Source organism: Myotis daubentonii, chromosome 2 (genome assembly GCF_963259705.1).
Source record: "Myotis daubentonii chromosome 2, mMyoDau2.1, whole genome shotgun sequence".
In the NCBI taxonomy this organism is placed as follows: Eukaryota; Metazoa; Chordata; class Mammalia; order Chiroptera; family Vespertilionidae; genus Myotis; species Myotis daubentonii.
Genome location: NC_081841.1, coordinates 97,389,026 through 97,410,166, shown reverse-complemented (window position 1 = coordinate 97,410,166; position 21,141 = coordinate 97,389,026). Strand labels below are relative to the sequence as shown.

The 21,141-nt window shown below is 42.4% G+C and overlaps 1 protein-coding gene across 2 annotated transcripts in view; it reads right to left on the bottom strand.

Annotated features, from left to right (window-relative positions):
• B4GALNT3 (beta-1,4-N-acetyl-galactosaminyltransferase 3) overlaps positions 1-21,141 on the bottom strand; it is a 99,431-nt gene that overhangs the window by 40,304 nt on the left and 37,986 nt on the right. Inside the window, exon 2 of one of the 2 annotated variants that reach the window (XM_059683913.1) lies at positions 9,920-10,075. The exons of the other annotated variant lie outside the window; for it this stretch is intronic. Within the exon in view, the coding sequence (XP_059539896.1) occupies positions 9,920-10,075 (156 nt within the window). The remainder of the gene's footprint in view (positions 1-9,919; positions 10,076-21,141) is intronic. 2 annotated transcript variants of the gene reach the window in all.

Here is a 21,141-nt window from a genome sequence, read left to right as displayed (position 1 = left end):
TGAAGGCCAAGGGGGGCCAGGCCAGGCTGCTATCCTCATAGTAGAGACATGGTGGCAAACCATGTTCGACTGAGAATGCAGGGAGTCTGGGGGACAGTGGGTTGAAAGAGGAGTGCTGAGTGGGTTAGATCAGGCTGGAGCAATCCCAGCCGATAGGTACAGAGGAAAAGCAGAAATTCTGAGTGAGCCAGCGTAGGGCTTTCCCCAAGGACAGTGATGTCCTAGTCTAAGTTTCCACATATCCCAGCTTCAGAGAGAGGTTTAAGTTACCAGGGCCCCTAGAAATTCAGCTCAGTGCTGACAGTGGTCCATGAACTGTTGGTTACCTGTCCTCAGTGAGATAAGCATTTAGAAACTTTTAGTGCAATCTGACTTTGCAGCTACATCAACATGGAACAGTGGAATCATCTCACCGAACATAATAGACCATTCTGGACCTTTTGAACTCCTATGGTCAGTGGCATGTGTTGCAAGCTGCCTAATGTGTAGAATAATTGCCTAACAGTCAGTGACAGGCTGGGAACTAAAAACCAAAACTAGAAAAGCAGGTCCTTGCATTTACCACATGGGCCTTCCTTCCTCTCTTGTTTCCTCCCTCCCTCCCTTCCCTCTTCCTTCCTAACTTAGGCAAAAAGTAAATTTTGAGAAAGACTACAGAGTAGCTCACAGAATAAAAGAGAAAACCTCACAACCAGGCCCCAGAAAGGCCAAGAACCAGATCAGTGACGAATCTCAGCAGCCAGTCAATGACTCAGCTCCAAACACCTCTGTGTGTCTGCTCAGAATCAAAATTCCCAGGAAAGAAGTCTGGGTGGCCTTGGCTTGGGGTCAGGTGTCTCTTTGGTGGTGAAAGGGTGGGGCTTGTTTCTGGGTGAGGTTCCTGCAGCTCCATTAGAAGAACAGGTGGAGGGAGGGGCAGTTTTACTGTGGCAAGTTTCTGATGCTTCTATGACAAAATAGCTCAACTCTGAGTAGCTGTTATTCCTAAAACAAAAGTGAGGCTTATCTGAGAGTCATTATATTTTTTTAAAGCAGGATCACATAAAATGCAGATATAGCTGAGTATTAAAGACACCGACACATGGAGTTAGTTCTATAATACTTAAGAGACTTTACAGAATATGAGGAAGGCAGGAGAGCTGATTATTTAGAATATCCTCAGGAAAAGTGAGTTCCAGGCAATGATCAAAACACGTCTTGGAAAGATGAGGTGAAACAATCATCTATCAGAGCATTTGAAAGTAACACTCCATCAATTCAATTAACCTTGGTTAGAAAAAAACAGAACTGTCTGTAGTCTAGGAGAGCTCAGAAACCATGGGAGCAAGCCCCCACATGGCACAATATCAGAAAGCTGAAGGCTCGAACACTGGAGTCACTGCCTGAGGTCCCAGAGCAAGTCAGAGGCAGAAGCAGGACTGGATCCCAGGTCTCCTCTCTTCTGGTTCAGGCTTCAGTTCGGACCACAAATAACCTGCTAAAGTGGGAGGTGGTTCCCAGGTTATCAGGAGTGGTAAAGTAGCATTCTGTAGTTCGGAAAATGGACTGAGCACAGCCCCTCTTGTGGAAACAAGGTTGTGGTCTAAAGAGACAGCCTAGAGAAGAAGTTTCTCTGGTATTTGAGAGTTTGGGTCTAGACTGGTCATTGTGTTGAGGAAGGCTTTTGAGCTTATCTGAGGCAGAGGCTGTGTCACACACACCCCTGCCACTCCCCTTAGCCACAGCTTTAAATATGAAAGATGTTCATTAAGTGGCTATTGCATTAAAATATCTTTTATAGTGTTTTTCTTTTACTAAATTTTGTTCTCTAAGCACATTTACTTATTTTTATGTTTTAAATATCTTTTTTATTGATTTCAGAGAGGAAGGGAGAGATAGAAAGATCAATGCTGACAGAAAATCATCAATCAGCTGCCTTCTGTATGCTCCACACTGGGGATTGAGCCCGAAACCCAGGCATGTGCCCTGACCCGGAATCAAACCATGACCTCCTGGTTCATAAGTAAACACTCAACCACTGGGCCACACCGGCCGGGCTCTAAGCACATTTATTAGAAAATATTCAGCCTGGCTGGCTTGGCTCAGTGGTTGAATGTCAACCTATGAACCAGGAGATCATGGTTTGATTCTTAGTCAGGGAACATGTCCTGGTTGAGGGCTTGATCCCCAGTAGAGAGCTTGCAGGATGCAGCCAATCAATGATTCTCTCTCATCATTGTTTCTATCTCTCTCTCCCTCTCCTTTCCTCTCTGAAATCAATAAAAATATTTTTAAAATATGTAATCAACATACATGGAAATATCCACAAGCACATTAAACATTCCTTTGCCATATATCTATTCACATTCTGCATGGGAGGAAAAAATAACCTTTTCTCTGAGTTAAAAACCATTTTTTAAAATAAATGAACAGTCTGGGGCAGGGAGTGGGAGTGAGCTAGAAGCAATCAATGGGAGAAAAAGAGGGACATATGTAATACTTTCAACAATAAAGATTTTAAAAATAAAATAAAATAAATGAGCAAACGTAAGTATACTTGAGAATAGGGAGAGAAATTTAGACTCAGTAGGAAAGAGGCTAAGTAGGAGCACCAGTAGTCAGCCCGGTCAGTGTTATCTGTTTCCTACCTTTACAAAAAAGAATCTGCTCATTGGACTGCAGTGTGATTGTTAAAATATCCACTTTAGCTCAGATACTATTGGTCACAATACCACTGGGTAATCCCTGCCAGTCTATTCTTTCCTTCACAAATGCAGTGAAACACTGACTCCTACCATGGCTGATTAAACTTGTTAGTATATGGTTTTTATACACCATACAATCAAAGTACCAGCTCTATGTCTACAGAGAAAAGTGCAATAAATAGAAAAGTGAAATTTTTATTAAGTCAACTGGTTATTTCATGTGTCAGTGATTATGTTTTCTGAACCCCAAATCAGGCTTTGTGGTCTGACCAAGGCAATAGATTGTCTGAAACAGTTCATCGTTCCTGAAAACCCAGACCTAAAAATTCACATTGTTTGACACTAAATGATCAGTTTCACAGATTTCTACTGTCCTCACTCTCACCAAATTTGCTAAATTCTCTGGTGAAATGACCAGCCAGGCCTGATCTAAACAACCCTATCTAGCCCATTCATAGTTGGACTGACAGGAATGTTGGCTAAAAATGCACAAGTAGTTCAAGAGGATAAAAGTTCATCCTAGGGCCTTGTATCCCATGCCCTGTCCCCTCCCAACAGCCCCCAACAATTTCTTCCAGCACTCTCTTTCCCTTAAGCCAGTGGGCTGATGCAGGTCTACCACCATAACTGACAGAAGTGACAGCTGCCCAAACCATGCACAGAAGTGGAGACAACACAGAATCACTGCAAGGTCAAATACAGTTTGAAATTCCCACACACAGAGGACATATGGAGGTGGTAGAAAACCAAGAATATGAAAATGACTACCCTAGCAAAGAAAAATTTCTAGGTAAACTTCCCTAGAATTATCATGAGCACTATTAAAAGTTGAGTGAGTGCCCCGGCAGCGTGTCTCAGTGGTTGAGCGTGGACCTATGAACCAGGAAGTCACCATTCAATTCCTGGTCAGGGCACATGCCTGGGTTGCGGGCTCTATCCCCAGTGTGGAGTGTGCAGAGGGCAGCTGACCAATGATTCTCTCTCATCATTTATGTTTCTATCTCTCTCTCCCTCTCCCTTCCTCTCTGAAATAAATAAAAATATATTTTAAAAAATAATAAAATAAAAGTTAAGTGAGCAACTCAACTAACTCAACTCTATCCACTTTTTGCCAAGGAGACTGAATTAAGAAGCAACAGTCACTCAACCTGAATTTGTGTGCCAGATTTGGCTTAAAGAACCTTAGTGAACCAACAAATGAACAAGGTCTGGTGGGAACCAAAGAAGAACTCAAGGACAGCTAGAGATGAGCTGATAAAAACTGCTCTCCAGCCCTAACCGGTGTGGCTCAGTGGATAGAGCATCAGCCTGCAGACTGAGGGGTCCCAGGTTCGATTCCTGACAAGGGCATGTATCTTGGTTGGGGCCCATCCCCAGTGGGGGGTGTGCAGTAGGCAGCTGATCAATGTTTCTCTCTCATCGATGTTTCTAACTCTCTATCCCGCTCCCTTCCTCTCTGTAAAAAATCAATAAAGTATATTTTTAAAAAACCTGCTCTCCAAATTGGACACAACTACTGTAATTTTTATCAAGAGGGAGAGAGGGAGAGAGGGAAGAGAGAGAGAGAGAGAGAGAGAGAGAGAGAGAGAGAGAGAGAGAGAGAGAGAGAGAGAGAGAGAACGCTAGCTTTGGAGGAGGAACCAGTGCATAAGAAAACTCCGAAGATGAAAAGCAAATGGAAACTCACTACCACTAAGCCGCGTGCTGCTAACAGTTTAATATTTCAATCTTTCTGATCTGTGCGAATCTCATTTTACCTATGTGATACCTAAATGGTTTCTGGAACTTTCTCCTACCAGGAGCACTTGTGAAAACAGTGAGGCACAGAGAACTGAGATCATTTTTTGGCTTCCTGAGCATAAACTTTGATATTTAATGACCTGTGATAGCAGTCGGTATCCTAGTAATCCATAAAACCCTTGGGGATCTATTAACTGTTTAGCGATCCCAGGTCTTAGGGGAATATGTTTTCCACCTTTCAAAGAGCCTGTTGTAGGTGGTTTGTAGTAAGATGCAAATATTCCCAGGAGTGGGCTGAGGCACTGAGCTAGATTTCCCTGGAGTTCACCACCATACAAAAACAAGTACAGCTTTCTCACAAAGACTGCACAGTCTGCTATTTATTTTGAATTGGCTTTTTGGATCAGTTTATTAGAGCTCTGATGGTTGCACTAAATGGCTCATAGTGGGAAGGAAGCTTTAAAAAAATTTTTTTAAAGAGGAAGCTGCATGAGCAGTCAATTAACTGCATTTATTGAGCTATATATACATAGCTGCTTTGCCTGGCTCTGGGTGGGTGATTGATCAAGCATTGTGTTCACAATCAGTTTCAAGCAAGAAATATATGGAATTGAATACCAGCCCTGCCACTGGCTATCTGTGTGACCTTCAGCAATTCCTTAACCTCTCAGAGGCTCAGCTGTCTCATCTCCCTACCTCCTCTCATTCAGTTAGAAAGAATAATTAAGTCCAATGAATGAATTAAAATAACATTTGTTCCATGCAGTCAGGCAACAGGCAGCTCCTTTCGCATTCATAGTACTAGCTCTTTACTCTTGGTCGGACATTTTACGTTAATTTCCAACGCACAATAACCCTGTAAAGTATTACTCTCCCATTCTCCTAATAATAAAACTGAGGTTTAATAAGTTTACAGGATTTGCTGAAGATCCCGTAAGTAGCCAAACTGGAATTCAAACTACTTTTATTGGTTCCAAAGTCCACAGTCTTCCCACTGCTGCCCAATGAACCCTCACTGCACCCCTGTGAAGTTCATTTTATGGGGACGCATTTATGATAAAGAAATGGAGGCTAAGGAACCAGCCCAGGTCAGGAAGTCACAGCTGGCGGCCCTGCCATCGCTGTTAATGCGTGATCGGGCTGGATTTTCACACCCAGGTCTGAATCTCTCCTGTGCTTCTCCACGACACAACTCTGTTTCACCCATGAGGGGTGGGTTTGGTAACATGACATGGTGCACAATGAAGCCCTAAATAAGATTCTGGAATTCAGAGAGGAGGGTCCTGGTGACCAGGGAAGAGAAGACTTCTTGGTGAAGCAGGTCTAGAGTAGGTATTTTGGGAAGTAGGTGGTTACTGGGTCTGGGAAGGGAAGAAGCTACTACCCTTTTGGAGATTTAGCTTGGATTGTTTCTGCTCCATCTGACTGCTCTAAACCCCACCCAAGCACCTGCCCTGGTTCCCTGGCTGGAACCCACTAGACGTATTACACGTGTATGTGTATAAAAGCTATCTTCTCCCCACACATTTTGTCCCTTATGCATGGCACATGGTGGGCATCTGTTGAACGAATGATGTCACTGTTAACAGTGTCCATCTAGTTTCACACAATGGTTAAAAGGGAGAACTCTAGAGTCAGTGCCATGAAGTCTAGCTATGTAATCTTAATCTCTAAACCTTGGTTTCCTTCTAATAATAGATATTAGTAGGATTTACCTTATAGGGTTATTATGAAGATCAAATGAGAGTGGCAAAAAGTAAGTGCTCAGTAAGTATTGGAGCTGATAATAAAAAGAGTTAATACATTTAGCATTTACTATGTGCCTGGCAGTGAGCTAAACATTTTACAAATATTACCTCATTTAATTCTCATAAGAACCCTCTGGGGTAGGTACTATTATTATCTCCATTTTACAGGTGAGAAAATTGAAATTCGGAGATTAAGTAACTTGTCCAAAGCCACTTAGCTTGTAAGTGGCTGAGCCAGGACCTGAACCCTAGGTCTCTGGTTCCAGCATCTGTTTTTATCCACTATTCTGCTTTGACCACAAACTCTTCCTATGCATGGTTCCATCCATTTCCTAAAAATTCCAAGTGTTCACCACAGCCAGTGAACTACAGATATATATATAATGGGGCAAAAGTAGGTTTACAGTTGGTCATATGGAAAATAATACAATAAATAATAATAAAAGAATAAACCTACTTTTGCCCCACCCTGTATAAAGTATATCCTCTCCTTCCACCCCTCTCCACCATAACTAATATTAGCAGTTAAGCAGATTTCTATCACTTTCTATTTGCTCACACACTAATAGGACTTATTAGTTGTTTGTTTTAAAAGGTATGCTCATATTACATATATTACAATGGAACTTGCTTTTCTCACTCACATTATTGACATAATAATAGGTCAAAACATAATTTATTTTTTAAAATAACTGCAATAATATTCCATGTATGAGTAAAGCACAATTTAGCGAACAATTTTCCTATTGATGGACATTCATTTCCAAACAATGCTTCAAGCATGTGTGGCGGCTATGTTTTCTATAGATGAAGTTTCAAAGTGATTACGAGGTAAAGTATATTTTTTAAATTTCAGTAATTAACATATTATTTTCCAGAAATCTTTGAAAGCAATTTACATAGTCAACCACATTATTTTAAAATGTTTGTTTCCAGGCAAGTTCATCAGCACCACACAATATTTAAATTTTTGCCAATCTGATGGGAGTATTTATAGATGGACTTATACTATATTAGCTGCAACTTGTTTTATTCCCTCAACAATAATGTCAAGGACATCTTTTCAATAGTTTAGATGTTTTATGTTTATGTCCTATCATTTAACTGGGACAGTTGATCTATAAGTGAAATGGAGATGACAATGGCGACCCACCTTAATTGGCAAGAGAAGGTAGAAAAGTATGTTAAAAACAAGTGCAGAATCACTTCACATCCACTAGAATGACTATAATAAAAAAGACAGACAATAACAAGTGTTGGTGAGGCGGTGAAAGAAACTGGAACCCTAGAACACAGCTGGTGAAAATATAAAATGGTGTGACCGCTTTGTAAAACATTCTGGCAGTTCCTCAAAAAGGTAAACATAGTTACCATAATTCTACTTCTACCCAAGAGAAATGAAAACATCATTGTAGCAATATTCATAACAGCCAACAAGTAAAAATAATCCAAAACCCATCAATAATGACAGGATAAACAAAATAAAGTATTATTCAGCAAGAAAATGAAATGAAATACTGATACAGGATATCATGTGGGTGAGCCTTGAAAACACAGTTTTAAGGAAGCCAGACAACGTTCGGAATAGGCAAATCCATAGAGAAAGAAAGTAGATTACAGGTTGCCAGTGCTGGGGGTGAGTACTAAATGGGTACTGGGTTCCTATTGGAAATGGTAAAAATGTTCTGGAATTAGATAGTGGTGGTGGTTGCACAACCTTATGAATATAATAAAACCACTGAATTACACTTTAATGAACAAATAATGCCCCCATGGCTTCTACTTCATTTTCCACCCCAACATCCAGGTCTCTATTCTCCCTCCTTCTCCAAGCATCTCTACCCCCGATTTAATTATCATGATCCCTAGAGAGCAGGCAACAGGTTTCTTTTCAAAGCTGCCTAGGTAGGGTTTATAGATAGCAAGTGCCCCTCCTACTCAGACCCAAACCCCTCCTCTTTATACCAAGATACTTTACTTATTAAACCAATTAGATTAAATGACTCACGTTGCACCCCAGGGCATGAAGTGTCTGACTCACAAGAGTCTGACTTGCACTTGAAAGGGCCTGCTTCCCTCTCAGCTCCAGCTCCCCTTACCAGCCCCTCCCCCTGCCTACCACCCCCCTCAAAGCAGTTCTCAGATCACAGGAAGAAACCTGAGGATCAGGGGAGTTCTAGCAACCACAGTGCTTTCTCACCCCCAAGGAAGTACACATCAACCTCTCAAAGAGTTGAAACAATAGACGCCCTATTTTCATTGCTTACAAAGCCCACAGGTAACCAACCAACTCAGCATCTGGGCAAATAAATGCTTGTAGAATCCCCCAGTACAAACTTATGTGCAAAACTGCCAGGAGGATATCTGAAGCCTGCCCTTTGCTGCCACATTTTAGCCCCACCTAGCACTACCCCACTGGCATTTCTTTGGGTGTTCCAACCCTGCCAAAATTTGCTGGAGTTGGATGTGGTGGGGATGACATGCGGCTAACTAGCTGAAGGAATCTGGGCCCATCACTCATCTTACCTGGAAAATAAGGGTAAGGGTCTAAATATTTGTCCAGGATCTTAAGAATGAATGTTCAGATCATTAAAGTACTGACTGAATTCACTGGGTCCTGCAGGAGAACAAAGGTATGTCGAAGAAGGTCTTCATCTTCAGGGAAGACTCAGTCCCTCTAGCAGGGGAAAGGAGGGCTGACTCCTAAGTGGATAATCTATAATAATAAAAGCATAATATGCTAATGAGATTGGACGCCCTTCCACACAACCTTCCAGATGAAGCGGGGGCTGTGAGGGAAGCCCGGGTCCAGGGTGCCAGAGGGAAGCCCGGGTCCAGGGTGCCAGAGGGAAGCCCGGGTCCAGGGTGCCAGGGGCCAGAGGGAAGCCCGTGCAGGGAGCCGAGGGAAGGAAGGCCTACTCGTGCACAAATTTCATGCATCGGGCCTCTAGGTTTATATCATGCACAAGGGGTGAGAGTACAGAGGCTCTCAGGAGTGTGGAGAAGAGGCTTCTGGTCTCCTTTCCTCCCTGCTCCCACCACCCACCCCACAGTGCGCTTCTCTGTCCTGGCCTCTAGGGCACTGGTGGGGACACACATTAAGGCTGGCAGGAACTTCACTAGGCACAACCAGCTCTGCTCTCAGCACCTCCTTCCAAACACCACCTCGGAGGCATCCCTCCTGACAGCATGTAATCCAGAAGGGAGGTGTGATTTGAGTCAGATCCTGTTCTGGAGTCGAACCACATCCTCTTACCACCCCCACCCAGGCATTTCCGTCTTTGTATATTTATAAGAGTCTCTTAAAATAGGTCTCAGCCAACAAGAGCAGAGACCTGATTTGGGTCCATGCAATCTGCATTTGGGAGAGTAAGATTCCCTGAGAGCAAAGTTGCTATTTTTTCTCCTAATCCATATCCGGGTTTCAGTATCACCCAAATCCCCCAGGAAACTCCCCCCCCCCCCCCCCCCGGCCAAATCCCCAGGAAACTCCCCCCCCCCCCCCCCCCGCCCAACTCCCCCCGCAACCCCCCCCCCCCCCCCCCCCCCCCCCCCCCGCGCTTGGTGCTGCTTCCCAAGTTTCTCCGGCCCTGGAAACCTCCCTCACTGCTGTCCTCCCAGTGCAGTCCGTTTCTAAAGCACAGTGGCCCCAGGCTGCCTTCTGATGCTCATTTATTATTAAGCAATTGCATTTTGCAAAGTACTTCTTGGCTACAGCCCTTCTGCTCATCAAACCTATCTACTCACCCCTAAATGGGGTCTGAGGGAGGGCAGCAAAGGTACAGTGAAGGTCAGTAGGTGCCAGCGTCCTCAGGACAAGTTGTCCATCATCTTTGAAGTGTTGGCAAGCAGTGTGGTGGGAGTATGTCTGTCTCAAATGCCTGCTGGCACCTGGCAGAGATTCTGTGCCGGGTGAGAAAAAACAGCTGAGTGTGTTGTGTCTCCACCTTCCCCACGTGGAGAGCTCCCTAGCAAGGTTTAGGAGCCTGGTGCCCCTGCCCAAACTCTGCCCAGCTCGGTCACACTGTCCTGTCAGCCTCACTAGGAACCATGGGAACAAAAGACTTTGGTTTCTGGGCTCCTTTGGGAGAAATGATTATTTTATTTTGCAGTGTGGGAAGTCTGCTGTGGGACAAGACAAAGAGGTTGTCTATTTCTTCCCTTGCTGTGGTTTAAGTCTCCAGTTCTAAAAGGAGTGTGTTTGCAATCTCTGGTTGGGAAAGAACTGCTGAAGCTCGGCTATAGGGGCCTGTGTAAAGGAGAGGTCAGAGGGAAAGGCCAGGGCTGAGTGGTGAACTTGAGACTGAGAGTGGAGTATAATGTTTAAGAGAGAGGCAGATCGGCCCAGCCAGCGTGGCTCAGTTGTTGAGCACTGACCTATGAACCAGGAGATCATGGTTGGATTCCCAGTCAGAGCACATGCCCGGATTGTGGGTTAGATTCCCAGCGTGAGGAGTGCAGGAGGAAGCCGGTCAATGATTCTCTCTCATCATTGATGTTTCTATCTCTCTCTTCCTCTCTCTGAAATCAATTAAAAAATATATTTAAAAAATAAATGAAAATTAAAAAATTGTTTCAAAATATGTACTGGCTCTTCAGAGGTGACAGACACAATGGGAAGATTCTGAAAGCTTTCTCTTCATCAACTAATATTAATGGGAAGTCCACCCTAGGTCCAGTCTGAGGCTGGAGGGGAAGAGGAAAGACATTCTGCCCCCACTGGCTATGGGACCTTGGGCTAGGTCATTTTTTCACATTTCTTCCAGTTACAAAGGGTGATGGTGATCATCAGACATTTCTCTCACAGGTTAACTAACACCAACCCTCTACTCAAGCACTCCTGACAGGTGGGCGCCAAGCTGGGGCTCGAGGCGACATGGAATGTTCTGCATGTCAAAGCAGCCAGCCCCTCAGCTGGATGGTTCACATTGTTACTGAGTTCTTTTCTTTTGCAGGGCCTCCCAGAACAAGCCCAACCCTTTTATGGGAAAGCACTTCAACCTGAGATGTTAACCCTCATACATGTGGAGCCTTGTGTGGGGAGAAGGGTGTAGGGTGAAGGATGGGGGTGGCAGTGCCAAATTGTAATTAAATTTAAGCTCTGTCAGTTCATTTTCTGGTACATTTGAATCTCTGCCTCTGATAGTCAGACAGGGGCTCTCTGCCAAGGCAGTGTGAATGATGGGGGTAAGCCATTCAATAGGATGATGACATTTAGGGATTGCTTCAAATGTTACCTTCTGTGATCTGATGATAAACACATGCAAATGATGACTTCATATTGCTAGCAGATCCATCATGGGGCCCTTTAAATAATAAAGCCTCCCTATTGCATTTAAAATATTTTGGTCCTTAAAAAAACATTTTCTTAAGTGCATAGAACTGTTCAGTGACATATCTCTAGGTGTACTGTACCTGTGCAGTTTCAGAAGTTAAAATAAATGAGAAAGAAAAACTGGGTTACAGTCTGATTTATAAGAAAAGTATTGGCTGATGCTTAACTGGCTCAAATCTATGCAAATGAAGGAAGACAAAAAGGATGGATGGAGTTGCAAATGGCAATGCTCCCACCTGTCACTGATCTAGGGCTCTTCATGGGAGAGAGCTGGAAATCCTTGGCGGGCTCCACAGAGCTTTGTTTCTAGCTCCCCATTCACCTCCCCCAGCTCCTATCAACTCCAGATGCAGGACAATTTGAGAAGCAGACCTATTCAGACCCCTATCTCTCTGAAGATAGCAATCCTGGATCTGGTAATGTGAAACAAGGGTCGTCAGGACACTCTCCCCATGACAATGAAGTGTGTCGGGGAGACCATATCTCATCCAGTGGGAACATTCTGAAAATGGGACGAGGAAGCATGAGAAAGGCCAGAAATCGCAAAAGCCAAACCCAAGGATGGGGGTACATTTCTCCCTCAGACAAATTTCAGCAAGAGCCAATACGTGATTTGGGGTTTATCCAAAGCAATTCTCTAATCCAAGAAGGTTGGGGGGTGGGGTGGATAGACAGTGTAGACATTCCTTCCTTTCCCTGTCTCTTAGGGATCCAAGGTTGGAGGCTGCAGTGGAGACAAACAGGAAAGAAGCATGTTGTGAGAGCCACTAGTGCCACTGCCATTTCTCTTGGGGAGGTCAGCATGGAGGTCACCCTTGCCCCTCTTTATTCTTTCACCTGATGTTAGTTTATTCCAGAGAGTCAAATCCCAAGCTGTCTCAAGGAAGAGCTACCAAATGTCTAGCTAAGTCACTTGTTACATAGTGTGGAATATCTGTTAATCTTATGGTGGCTTCTTCATATGACAGTGGGATGTGTACTAGTATGTGCATGTGGGTTTTGGGGGGAAGGTGTGTGGGTTTTGGGGGGAAGGTGTGTGGGTTGAGGGCAGAAGACTTAAAGAAATAGAAGATTTAGGAGTATAAACTCCTTAAAGTGTTCTCACTAATGATGTTCTGCTCTCATATTATCGATGTTTCTCTTTCCCCTCCTCTCTTCCTCTCTCTCTAAAAGTCAATAAAAAGATTTTTAAAGTATGTCTTTATTGATTTTAGAGAGAGGAAGGGAGATGAATAGAGAAAGAAACATCAATGAGAGAGAAACATTGATTGGCGCCTCCTGCACTCCACCCCCCTCCCCCAACCCCCACCCCTGGGATCAAACAGACAACCAGAGCATAAGCCCTGACTGGGAATTGAATTGGTGACCTCTTGGTTTATGGATTGATGCTCAATCACTGAGCAACACCAACTGGAGATAAAAATTGTGGGTTTTTTTTTACAAAAGCACCAACAGATACAAGTTAATATAGTACAAACTAATAAGTGAACAGAGGTCATAAAATAAAGGAGTGATTAGAATTTAATAGAGTTACTCTTAGAAGGCTGGTTAGGAGTTGTATGCTTTTTTTACTTCAAATATTTTTTTATTTTTCAATTACAATTGACATACAATATTATATTCGTTTCAGGTGTACAATCCCATGATTAGGCATTATATAACTTATTATAAGGGGTCATCCCCATGAATACTGTATCCATCTGACCTCATACATAGTTATTAGAATATTAGTGACTATATTCCATGTACTGTACTCTACAACCCTGTGACTATTCTGTAACTGCCAATTTGAACTTCCCAACACTTTAAGCGCCAAGCCTGTTTTGTCTTCCTTTCCGTTTAGCCCACGATATCTGATTTCACCGATATGCTGGCGGCCAGAGATCTGTGTAAGGTTGCAATAAGACTTCATGTATATCTTCAGATATATTTCTTGTATTTATCGCAATCTGTACTCTGTATTCTTTTAGAAATGCTTTCTCTTCAGTCAGTTGTCTGTGGTTTGTGTTCCAGTGCAGTTTAAAAATTTTTTCTTTACCCATAACAGTGACAGATTTCACACGCTTCTAGTGTGAAAGAGATTCAAGTGAAATCAGATTCCTAAAAAAACGTCGTAGAGTCGTTCCTTTTTCATCATCAGAGGATGAGAATGAGGATTTTGAAGAATGGCATGATCTGAGAGGTAATCAACCAAGGATTATGCCTTTCACCTATCCGTCTGGGTTTAGGATTGAAGACTTGAATGTAAAGTCATGTGCAGCAGTAGAGAATTCTTATGAACTGTGTGTACCTAATGAATTGTTTGAGGATAGCGCCAAAAGAACTTATATGCGTCGCAAAAACTAGGGGTTGAAAACTCGCAGAGTTTGTGTAGGTGGACTGTGACAAACAAAAATGAAATGAAAAGGTTTTTTGGGTTGATTCTATGGATGGTAGTCTAACTAGTCCCATCGTTTATATGGGTCCCATGATCCTGCATATATGCAAACTTTCCCGAAAAAAATAATGTCAAATCGATTTGAAATATTATTACCGAATGCTGCATTTTTCAGACAACAGGGAGACAGATGTTTCCAATAGTTTATGCAAAATACAATAACTAATAGATAACATGGAAATAAATTTCAAAAAATATTATGATTCATCTGAAGCTATATGTATCAATGAATCTTTGATACCATTTCGTGGCTACATAATATTTAGGCAATATTTAAAACAAAAACGCCACAAATATGGTATTAAGTTATTTAAGTTGTGCTGCGGATCTGGGTACACATATGCTTTTCGTGTATATGCAGGAAAAAGTTTAGAAAAAGAAAATATGACACCAACTAATGTTGTAATGTCTCTTTGTAGAGATGTATTCAATAAGGGACACGTTGTACACAGACAACTGGTACACAAGTTTAGATTTAGCATATAAATTACTTGATAATAGATAGTCTCTTCAATAAATGGTGTTGGGAAAATTGGACAGATATATGCAAGAAAATGAAACTAGACCACCAACTTACACCATATACAAAAATAAACTCAAAATGGATAAAGGACTTAAATGTACGACAGGATACCATAAAAATTCTAGAAGACTCCAAAGGCCACAAAATCTCAGACATATGCCGAAGCAATTTCTTCACTGATACAGCTCCTAGGGCACTTGAAACTAAAGAAAAAATGAACAAATGGGACTACATCAAAATAAAAAGCTTCTGCACAGCAAAAGAAACCATCAACAAAACAACGAGAAAACCCACTGTGTGGGAAAACAGATTTGCCAATGACATATCTGATAAGGGCCTAATCTCCAAAATTTATAGGGAACTCATACAACTTAACAAAAGGAAGATAAACAATCCAATCAAAAAATGGGCAAAGGACCTAAGTAGACACCTTTCAAAAGAGGACATTCAGAAAGCCAAGAGACATATGAAAACATGCTCAAAGTCACTAATCATCCGAGAGATGCAAATCAAAACAGCAATGAGGTACCATCTCACACCTGTCAGACTGGCTATCATCAACAAATCAACAAACGACAAGTGCTGGAGAGGATGTGGAGAAAAAGGAACACTTGTGCATTGCTGGTGGGAATGCAGACTGGTGCAGCCACTGTGGAAGACAGTATGGAGTTTCCTCAAAAAACTGAAAATGGAACTCCCATTTGACCCTGTGATCCCACTTCTAGGAATATATCCCAAGAAACCAGAAACACCAATCAGAAAGGATATATGCACCCCTATGTTCATAGCAGCACAATTCACCATAGCTAAGATCTGGAAACAGCCTAAGTGCCCATCAGTAGATGAATGGATTAGAAAACTGTGGTACATCTACACGATGGAATACTATGCTGCTGTAAAAAGGAAGGAACTCTTACCATTTGCAACGTCATGGATGGAACTGGAGAGCATTATGCTAAGTGAAATAAGCCAGTCAATAAAGGAAAAATACCACATGATCTCACTCATTCATGGACAATAGAGACCATTATAAACTTTTGAACAATAATAGATACAGAGGCAGAGCTGCCTCAAACAGATTGTCAAACTGCAGCGGGAAGGCCGGGGAGGGTTGGGGGGCAGGAGGTAGGGGGGTAAGAGATCAACCAAAGGACTTGTATGCATGCATATAAGCATAACCAATGGACATAAGACACTGGGTGATAGGGGAGGCTAGGGGACTGTCTAGGGCGGGGGGATAAAATGGATACATATGTAATACCCTTTGTAATACTTTAAGCAATAAAAAAAAAAAATAAAAAAAAATAAATTACTTGATAATAATACTCATTTAGCAGGAACATTATGTTCAAATCGATGGGGAAATCCTCATGAAGTAACGTCAAAAAAAATAACACAGGGAGAAATTATAGCAAAAGAGAACAAAAAGGAATAACCAGTTTAAAATGGAAAGATAAGCAAGACATCTTCTTTCAACAAAACATACATCAGAGATGGTGAATGTTGAAAATAGATCAGGTCACTACTTGAAACCAAAAATTGTAGTGAATTATAATGCAGGAAAAGCAGCAGTTGATATATTTGATCAAATGAGTGCCTATAATAATCCCTTTCGAAATGGTTCAAAAAGCTAGCCTTTGAGCTCCTACTAAATACTGCTGTTCTCAATGCTCATATTTTATTTAAAAATATTAGCAAGAAGAATATGAGTATCACAGAATTTCAGAAGAAATTAGCTATCCATCTAACAAATTGTTGGGATGAAGAAATTCCAAGTAGCAGTACTGTAAAAATACCTCAAATATCTCATCACAAACTGCAACAAAAAACTGGAAGTGTCTAAAGTTTGAAGATATTGTAAAAAATGCTACGAAGATAATAAAGCAAGATTTGGATGAGATATTGCCAGAAAGTTGACAAAACAAATTATACCATTCTGTGAAACCTGCACAGGACAACCAATTTTGTGTATACCGTGTTTTAATAATATTCATTAAAAAATTTTTTGTACAATATTTAGGTACATTCTTTTATGATCTCCAAGTTATTTAAAATTTATTAATAGAAGAATATAATTTTTTAAACTGTATATCATCAGTCAACAGTGACACAGCCTGAACGAAAGTATACTGTCAGTCACCAGTGACTGACGAGGTCTGGACGAAAAGTATAGTGTCAGTCACTGGTGACTGACATGGTGCTTAACATGTTCATCCTTTCACCTTTTTCACCCATCCTCCACCCCACCTCCATTCTGGCAACTGTCAAAGTGTTCTCTGTACCTATGAGTCTGTTTCTGATCAGCTTGTTAGTTTATTTTGTTTTTTAAATTCAATTGTTGAAAGATATGTATTTATTGCCATTTTATTATTCACATTTTAAATCTTTTTCCCCCTTCTTCTTCTTAAAAAAGACCCTTTAACATTTCATGTAATACTTATTTGGTGGTGATGAACTCCTTTAGCCTTTTCTTGTTTGGGGAGCTGTTAATATATCCTTTAATTCTAAATGATAGTTTTGCTGGGTAGAGTAATCTTGGTTGTAGGTACTTGCTTTTCATCACTTTGGATACTTCTTGCCAAACCCTTCTGGCCTGCATAGCTTCTGCTGAGAAATCAGCCAACAGTCTTAGGGGAGCACCTTTGTAGGTAACTAACTGCTTTTCTCTTGCTGCTTTTAAGATTCTCTCTTTGTCTTTAACCTTTGGCATTTTAATTATGATGTGTCTTGGTGTGAGACTCTTTGGGTTCATCTTATTTGGGATTCTCTATGCTTCCTGAACTTGTATGTCTATTTTCTTCATCATGTTAGGAAAGTTTTCCTTATTTTTTCATACAGGTTTTCAATTCCTTGCTCTTTCTCTTCCCCTTCTGGTACACCTATGATGCAAGTATTGGTATGCTTAAAATTGTCCCAGGGGCTTCTTATACTAGTCTCATTTTTTTGTATTCTTTTTTCTTTTTGCTGTTCTGATTAGGTGTTTTCTGCTTCCTTACCTTCCAAATGAGGCAGATTTGACCCTCTGCCTCATCTACTCCACTGCTGATTCCCTATAATGTAGTCTTCATTTGTTAATGTATTCTTCATTTCTGACTTACAGCCTTATAACCAGTGTTTTGAATTCTGCATCTAGATTGCTTGTCTCCTTTTTGTTTTGTTCTTTTTCTGGGATTTTGTTCTATTCTTTCATTTGGGACACATTTCTTTGTTTCCTCATTTTGGCAGCCTCTCTGCATTTGTTTCTATTTTTTAGGTAGAGCTGCTATGTCTCCCAGGCTTGGTAGAGTGGCCTGATGTGTAAGGTTCAGTGGGACAGTCTACCCGCTCACTAGAGCTGGGCAATCCAAGAGCAACATTCACTCCGTGTGGACTGTGTACACCCTCCTGTTACAGTTGAGTCTTGATTGCTGTTGGTATGTCAATGGGAAAGTTTTAACCTCAGGCTGATGCACTGCAAGGACTGACTGCAAACACTGTGTAGGATCAGCTGTGCAGGGGCCACCCCACAGAGCAGGATTCTGGTGCTCACTGAGTCCACCCCTCGAGTGTGTCGCTTGTGGTGGTAGTTGGGTGGTGCTTCAACACGGTCTGAAACTGCCCATTGGGGGCACTGGCTCTGAGGCCTCCCAAGAGGTGCAGGCCAAGGTGCCTGAGGCCACCCATCATGAGCTATAAAGCAATCTGCAGATGGCTGCTACCTCTGCTGGGCTTGGAGGTACCCAGGAGAAGCCAAGCTGCAAACCAAGGCCTGCTGCCCTAGTGCCAGGTCTGGAGCCATTTAGCAAGAGGTATGGGACATGCCAAGGCCAGACTACTTGTTTCAGAGATTTCAGGAAAGTCTGAAGTATGAGCCAAGACAGGCCATTGGTGTGGAAAAGCCACTGGAAACAGCTTGGATGGGCCCACAAGTTGGGTGGGGCGGGGTCTCAGGGAATCACCAGGGCAGGGCGAACAGTAATAGCCAGGTAGATGGAAACTCAGCTATGACACCCACCTGACAGTTCTATTGGAAAAGGGCTCAGAAAAGGAACACTGGCCTCTGGAACCTCTTCTAATTGGGAGAAGGCTGCCCGCCCCCCCCTCCCCCCCAACTCTCGCCCTGATGCCAGACAATTCAGTTCCTCCTTATATGCACCTGGTGCCATTTTTTTTTTAAATGTTTTTATTGATTTCAGAGAGAGAAAGGGAGGAGAGACAGCAACATCAATGATGACAGAGAATCATTAATCAGCTGTTTCCTGTATGCCTCCTACTGGGGATCCACCCTGCAACCAGGGCACGTGCCTTGACTGGGATTCAAACTGTGAACTCCTGGTTCATGGGTTGATGCTCAATCACCGAGCCACACCAGCTGGGCCCGTCATGCCTTTTGAGCTGCTATCCCAGCACTGGAGCTCAGAGGGAGGGAGGGAGTCCGAGTAAGTCTGTGCACAGTCCCTTTATGAGGTGAGTGTCCTAACCCTGGCAGTCAAGGCAGATAGAATTTTGGATCTAGAAATCAGACCTAGATTTTCATTCTGTTTCTGCCCCTCACTCCTGCTGTCACCTTCAGTGAGTGTTGAGCCATTTTCTGTTTTCATTTTATGTCATAGAATAATAAGCACTGCCTTTTTCAGGATGTTGAAAGAATCTTCGAGAAAAAGGGAAAAAAAAGTATAGCTCTAGCTGGTTTGGCTCAGTGGATAGAGCATCAGCCCACAGACTGAAGGATCCCAGGTTCAATTCCAGTCAAGGGCATGTACCTAGGTTGCAGGCTCCATCCCTGACCCTGGTTGGGGCACGTGAGGAGGTAACCAATAGATGTCTCTCTCACATTGATGTTTCTCTCTCTCCATTTCTCGCCCTCCTTTCCATTCGCTCTCTAAAAATAAATGGAAAAAATATCCTCAGGTGAGGATTAACAAAAACAACAACAACAACAAAACATTATATACATACTAGAGGTCCGACGCATGAAATTCGTACAAGGGACTCAGCCCTCGCAGCCCTGGCTTCATCCAGGTTGTCTGGAAGGTTGTTCAACTGTCTGGTCTAATTAGCATATTACGCTTTTATTATTATAGAAGATAATTTGTGCTCTAAGGTCCATGGAGGAAAAAAGTGCAAAAACCAATTCAAACCAGGTCTGTGTGTTAGTTTCCAATATGAAAACAAATCTAACCTAACAGTGGTCTTTGTTATACAGTCTTTAGCTTCATTCTGGCCTGTGCAGATGTCAGCATGTACAACAATTCTATCAGTGACCCATCACTTGGCACACAGAGGGGAAAAGACCAGCTTGGCAGGACACCAGTTCTACTCACTGTCTTAGCTTGCTTTCCTTTTTTTAAATTTATTTTATTTTAGAGAAAAAGGAAGGGGGGGGGGGGGAGAAACATCAATTTGTTGTTCCACTTATTTATGTATTCATTGGTTGAATCTTTATGTGGCCTGACAAGGGATCAAACCCAAAATCTTGGTGTAATGGGACAATACTCTAACCAACTGAACTATCTGGCCAGGGCAAGCTTGCTTCCCTTTTATCTCAACAGGGCACTAAGAGCTTCCCACTCCCCCCACCCCCACCCCGACCCCCTCACCCCTCCAACTGCCATGATTTTATAACTGTGAATGGATAATCCCTTTAATTTCCTCCTTCTCCCCATAAAACCCATCGATTTCTGGCAGCTTCTGGATTTCAAAGATATTAGAGGCCTATGGCTTTAGGAACAGCCTTCTCTGGAAATCCTCCTCTGTCTATACTCCTGGTTTTCCTCAGTTCCTTTCTTTCCAACTCATCCTTTCTTCTCTGGTTGCCTTTCTTTTTCTTTTTTTTTTTTAACATGTTTATTTATTTCAGAGAGGAAAGAAAGAGAGAGAGAGAGAGAGAGAGAGAGAGAGAGAGAGAGAGAGAGAGAAACATTGATCGCCTGCCTCCTACACTCCCCTCACCAGGAATCAAGCTCGCAACCCAGGCATGTGTCCTGACCAGGAATTGAACCTTGACCTCTTCGTTCATAGGTTGACACTCAACCACTGAGCCACACCAGCTGGGCACTGGTTGCCTTTCTTAAGGTTTCCTTCTTTCCCTGGGGGAGGTACAGGAGACTAAGGGGACCCAAAGGAGGAAGAGGTGAGGGCAGTGGAGACATTGTTTTATCTTGTTATCTTTGGCTGTTGTGCAGCAGGTTAATCTTATTGCACCTTTCCTCTATAACCAACTCTACATATTAAAGTGGAGGGAATTAAAATCTCATTGTCTATAAGGGCTGCCTGCTCAGCTTTGGGTTATGTAGCACTTGATAATAGAAGGCTGGCTTGACTGTCACTTTGGCCAAACATCCTGGGTACAAAAAAATAGGCCCCCAAAACGCCAGAGAAAGGGACATGCTGGGGGAATGGGCTCTGGAGTCACACAAACCTGTGTTGACCTCAGTGGCTTTGCCACTTAGTAGGTATATAGTCCTGGACAAATTCTTACCCTCACTGAGCTTTAGTTTTCTCAACTGAAAATTGGAGCTAATAAGATAAAAGCAGAATGGAACTGAAAGAAAACTTCAAGTGGAATTGCTGAGCCAGACAGTATTTTTTGAATTGAGGATCACAATCCATCAGTGGTCCATGAAATCAATTTAGTAAGTCACAAAGAGTATTTTTTTTTTTCCAAAGGAAAGAGGCAGGGAGCATTTGAGATC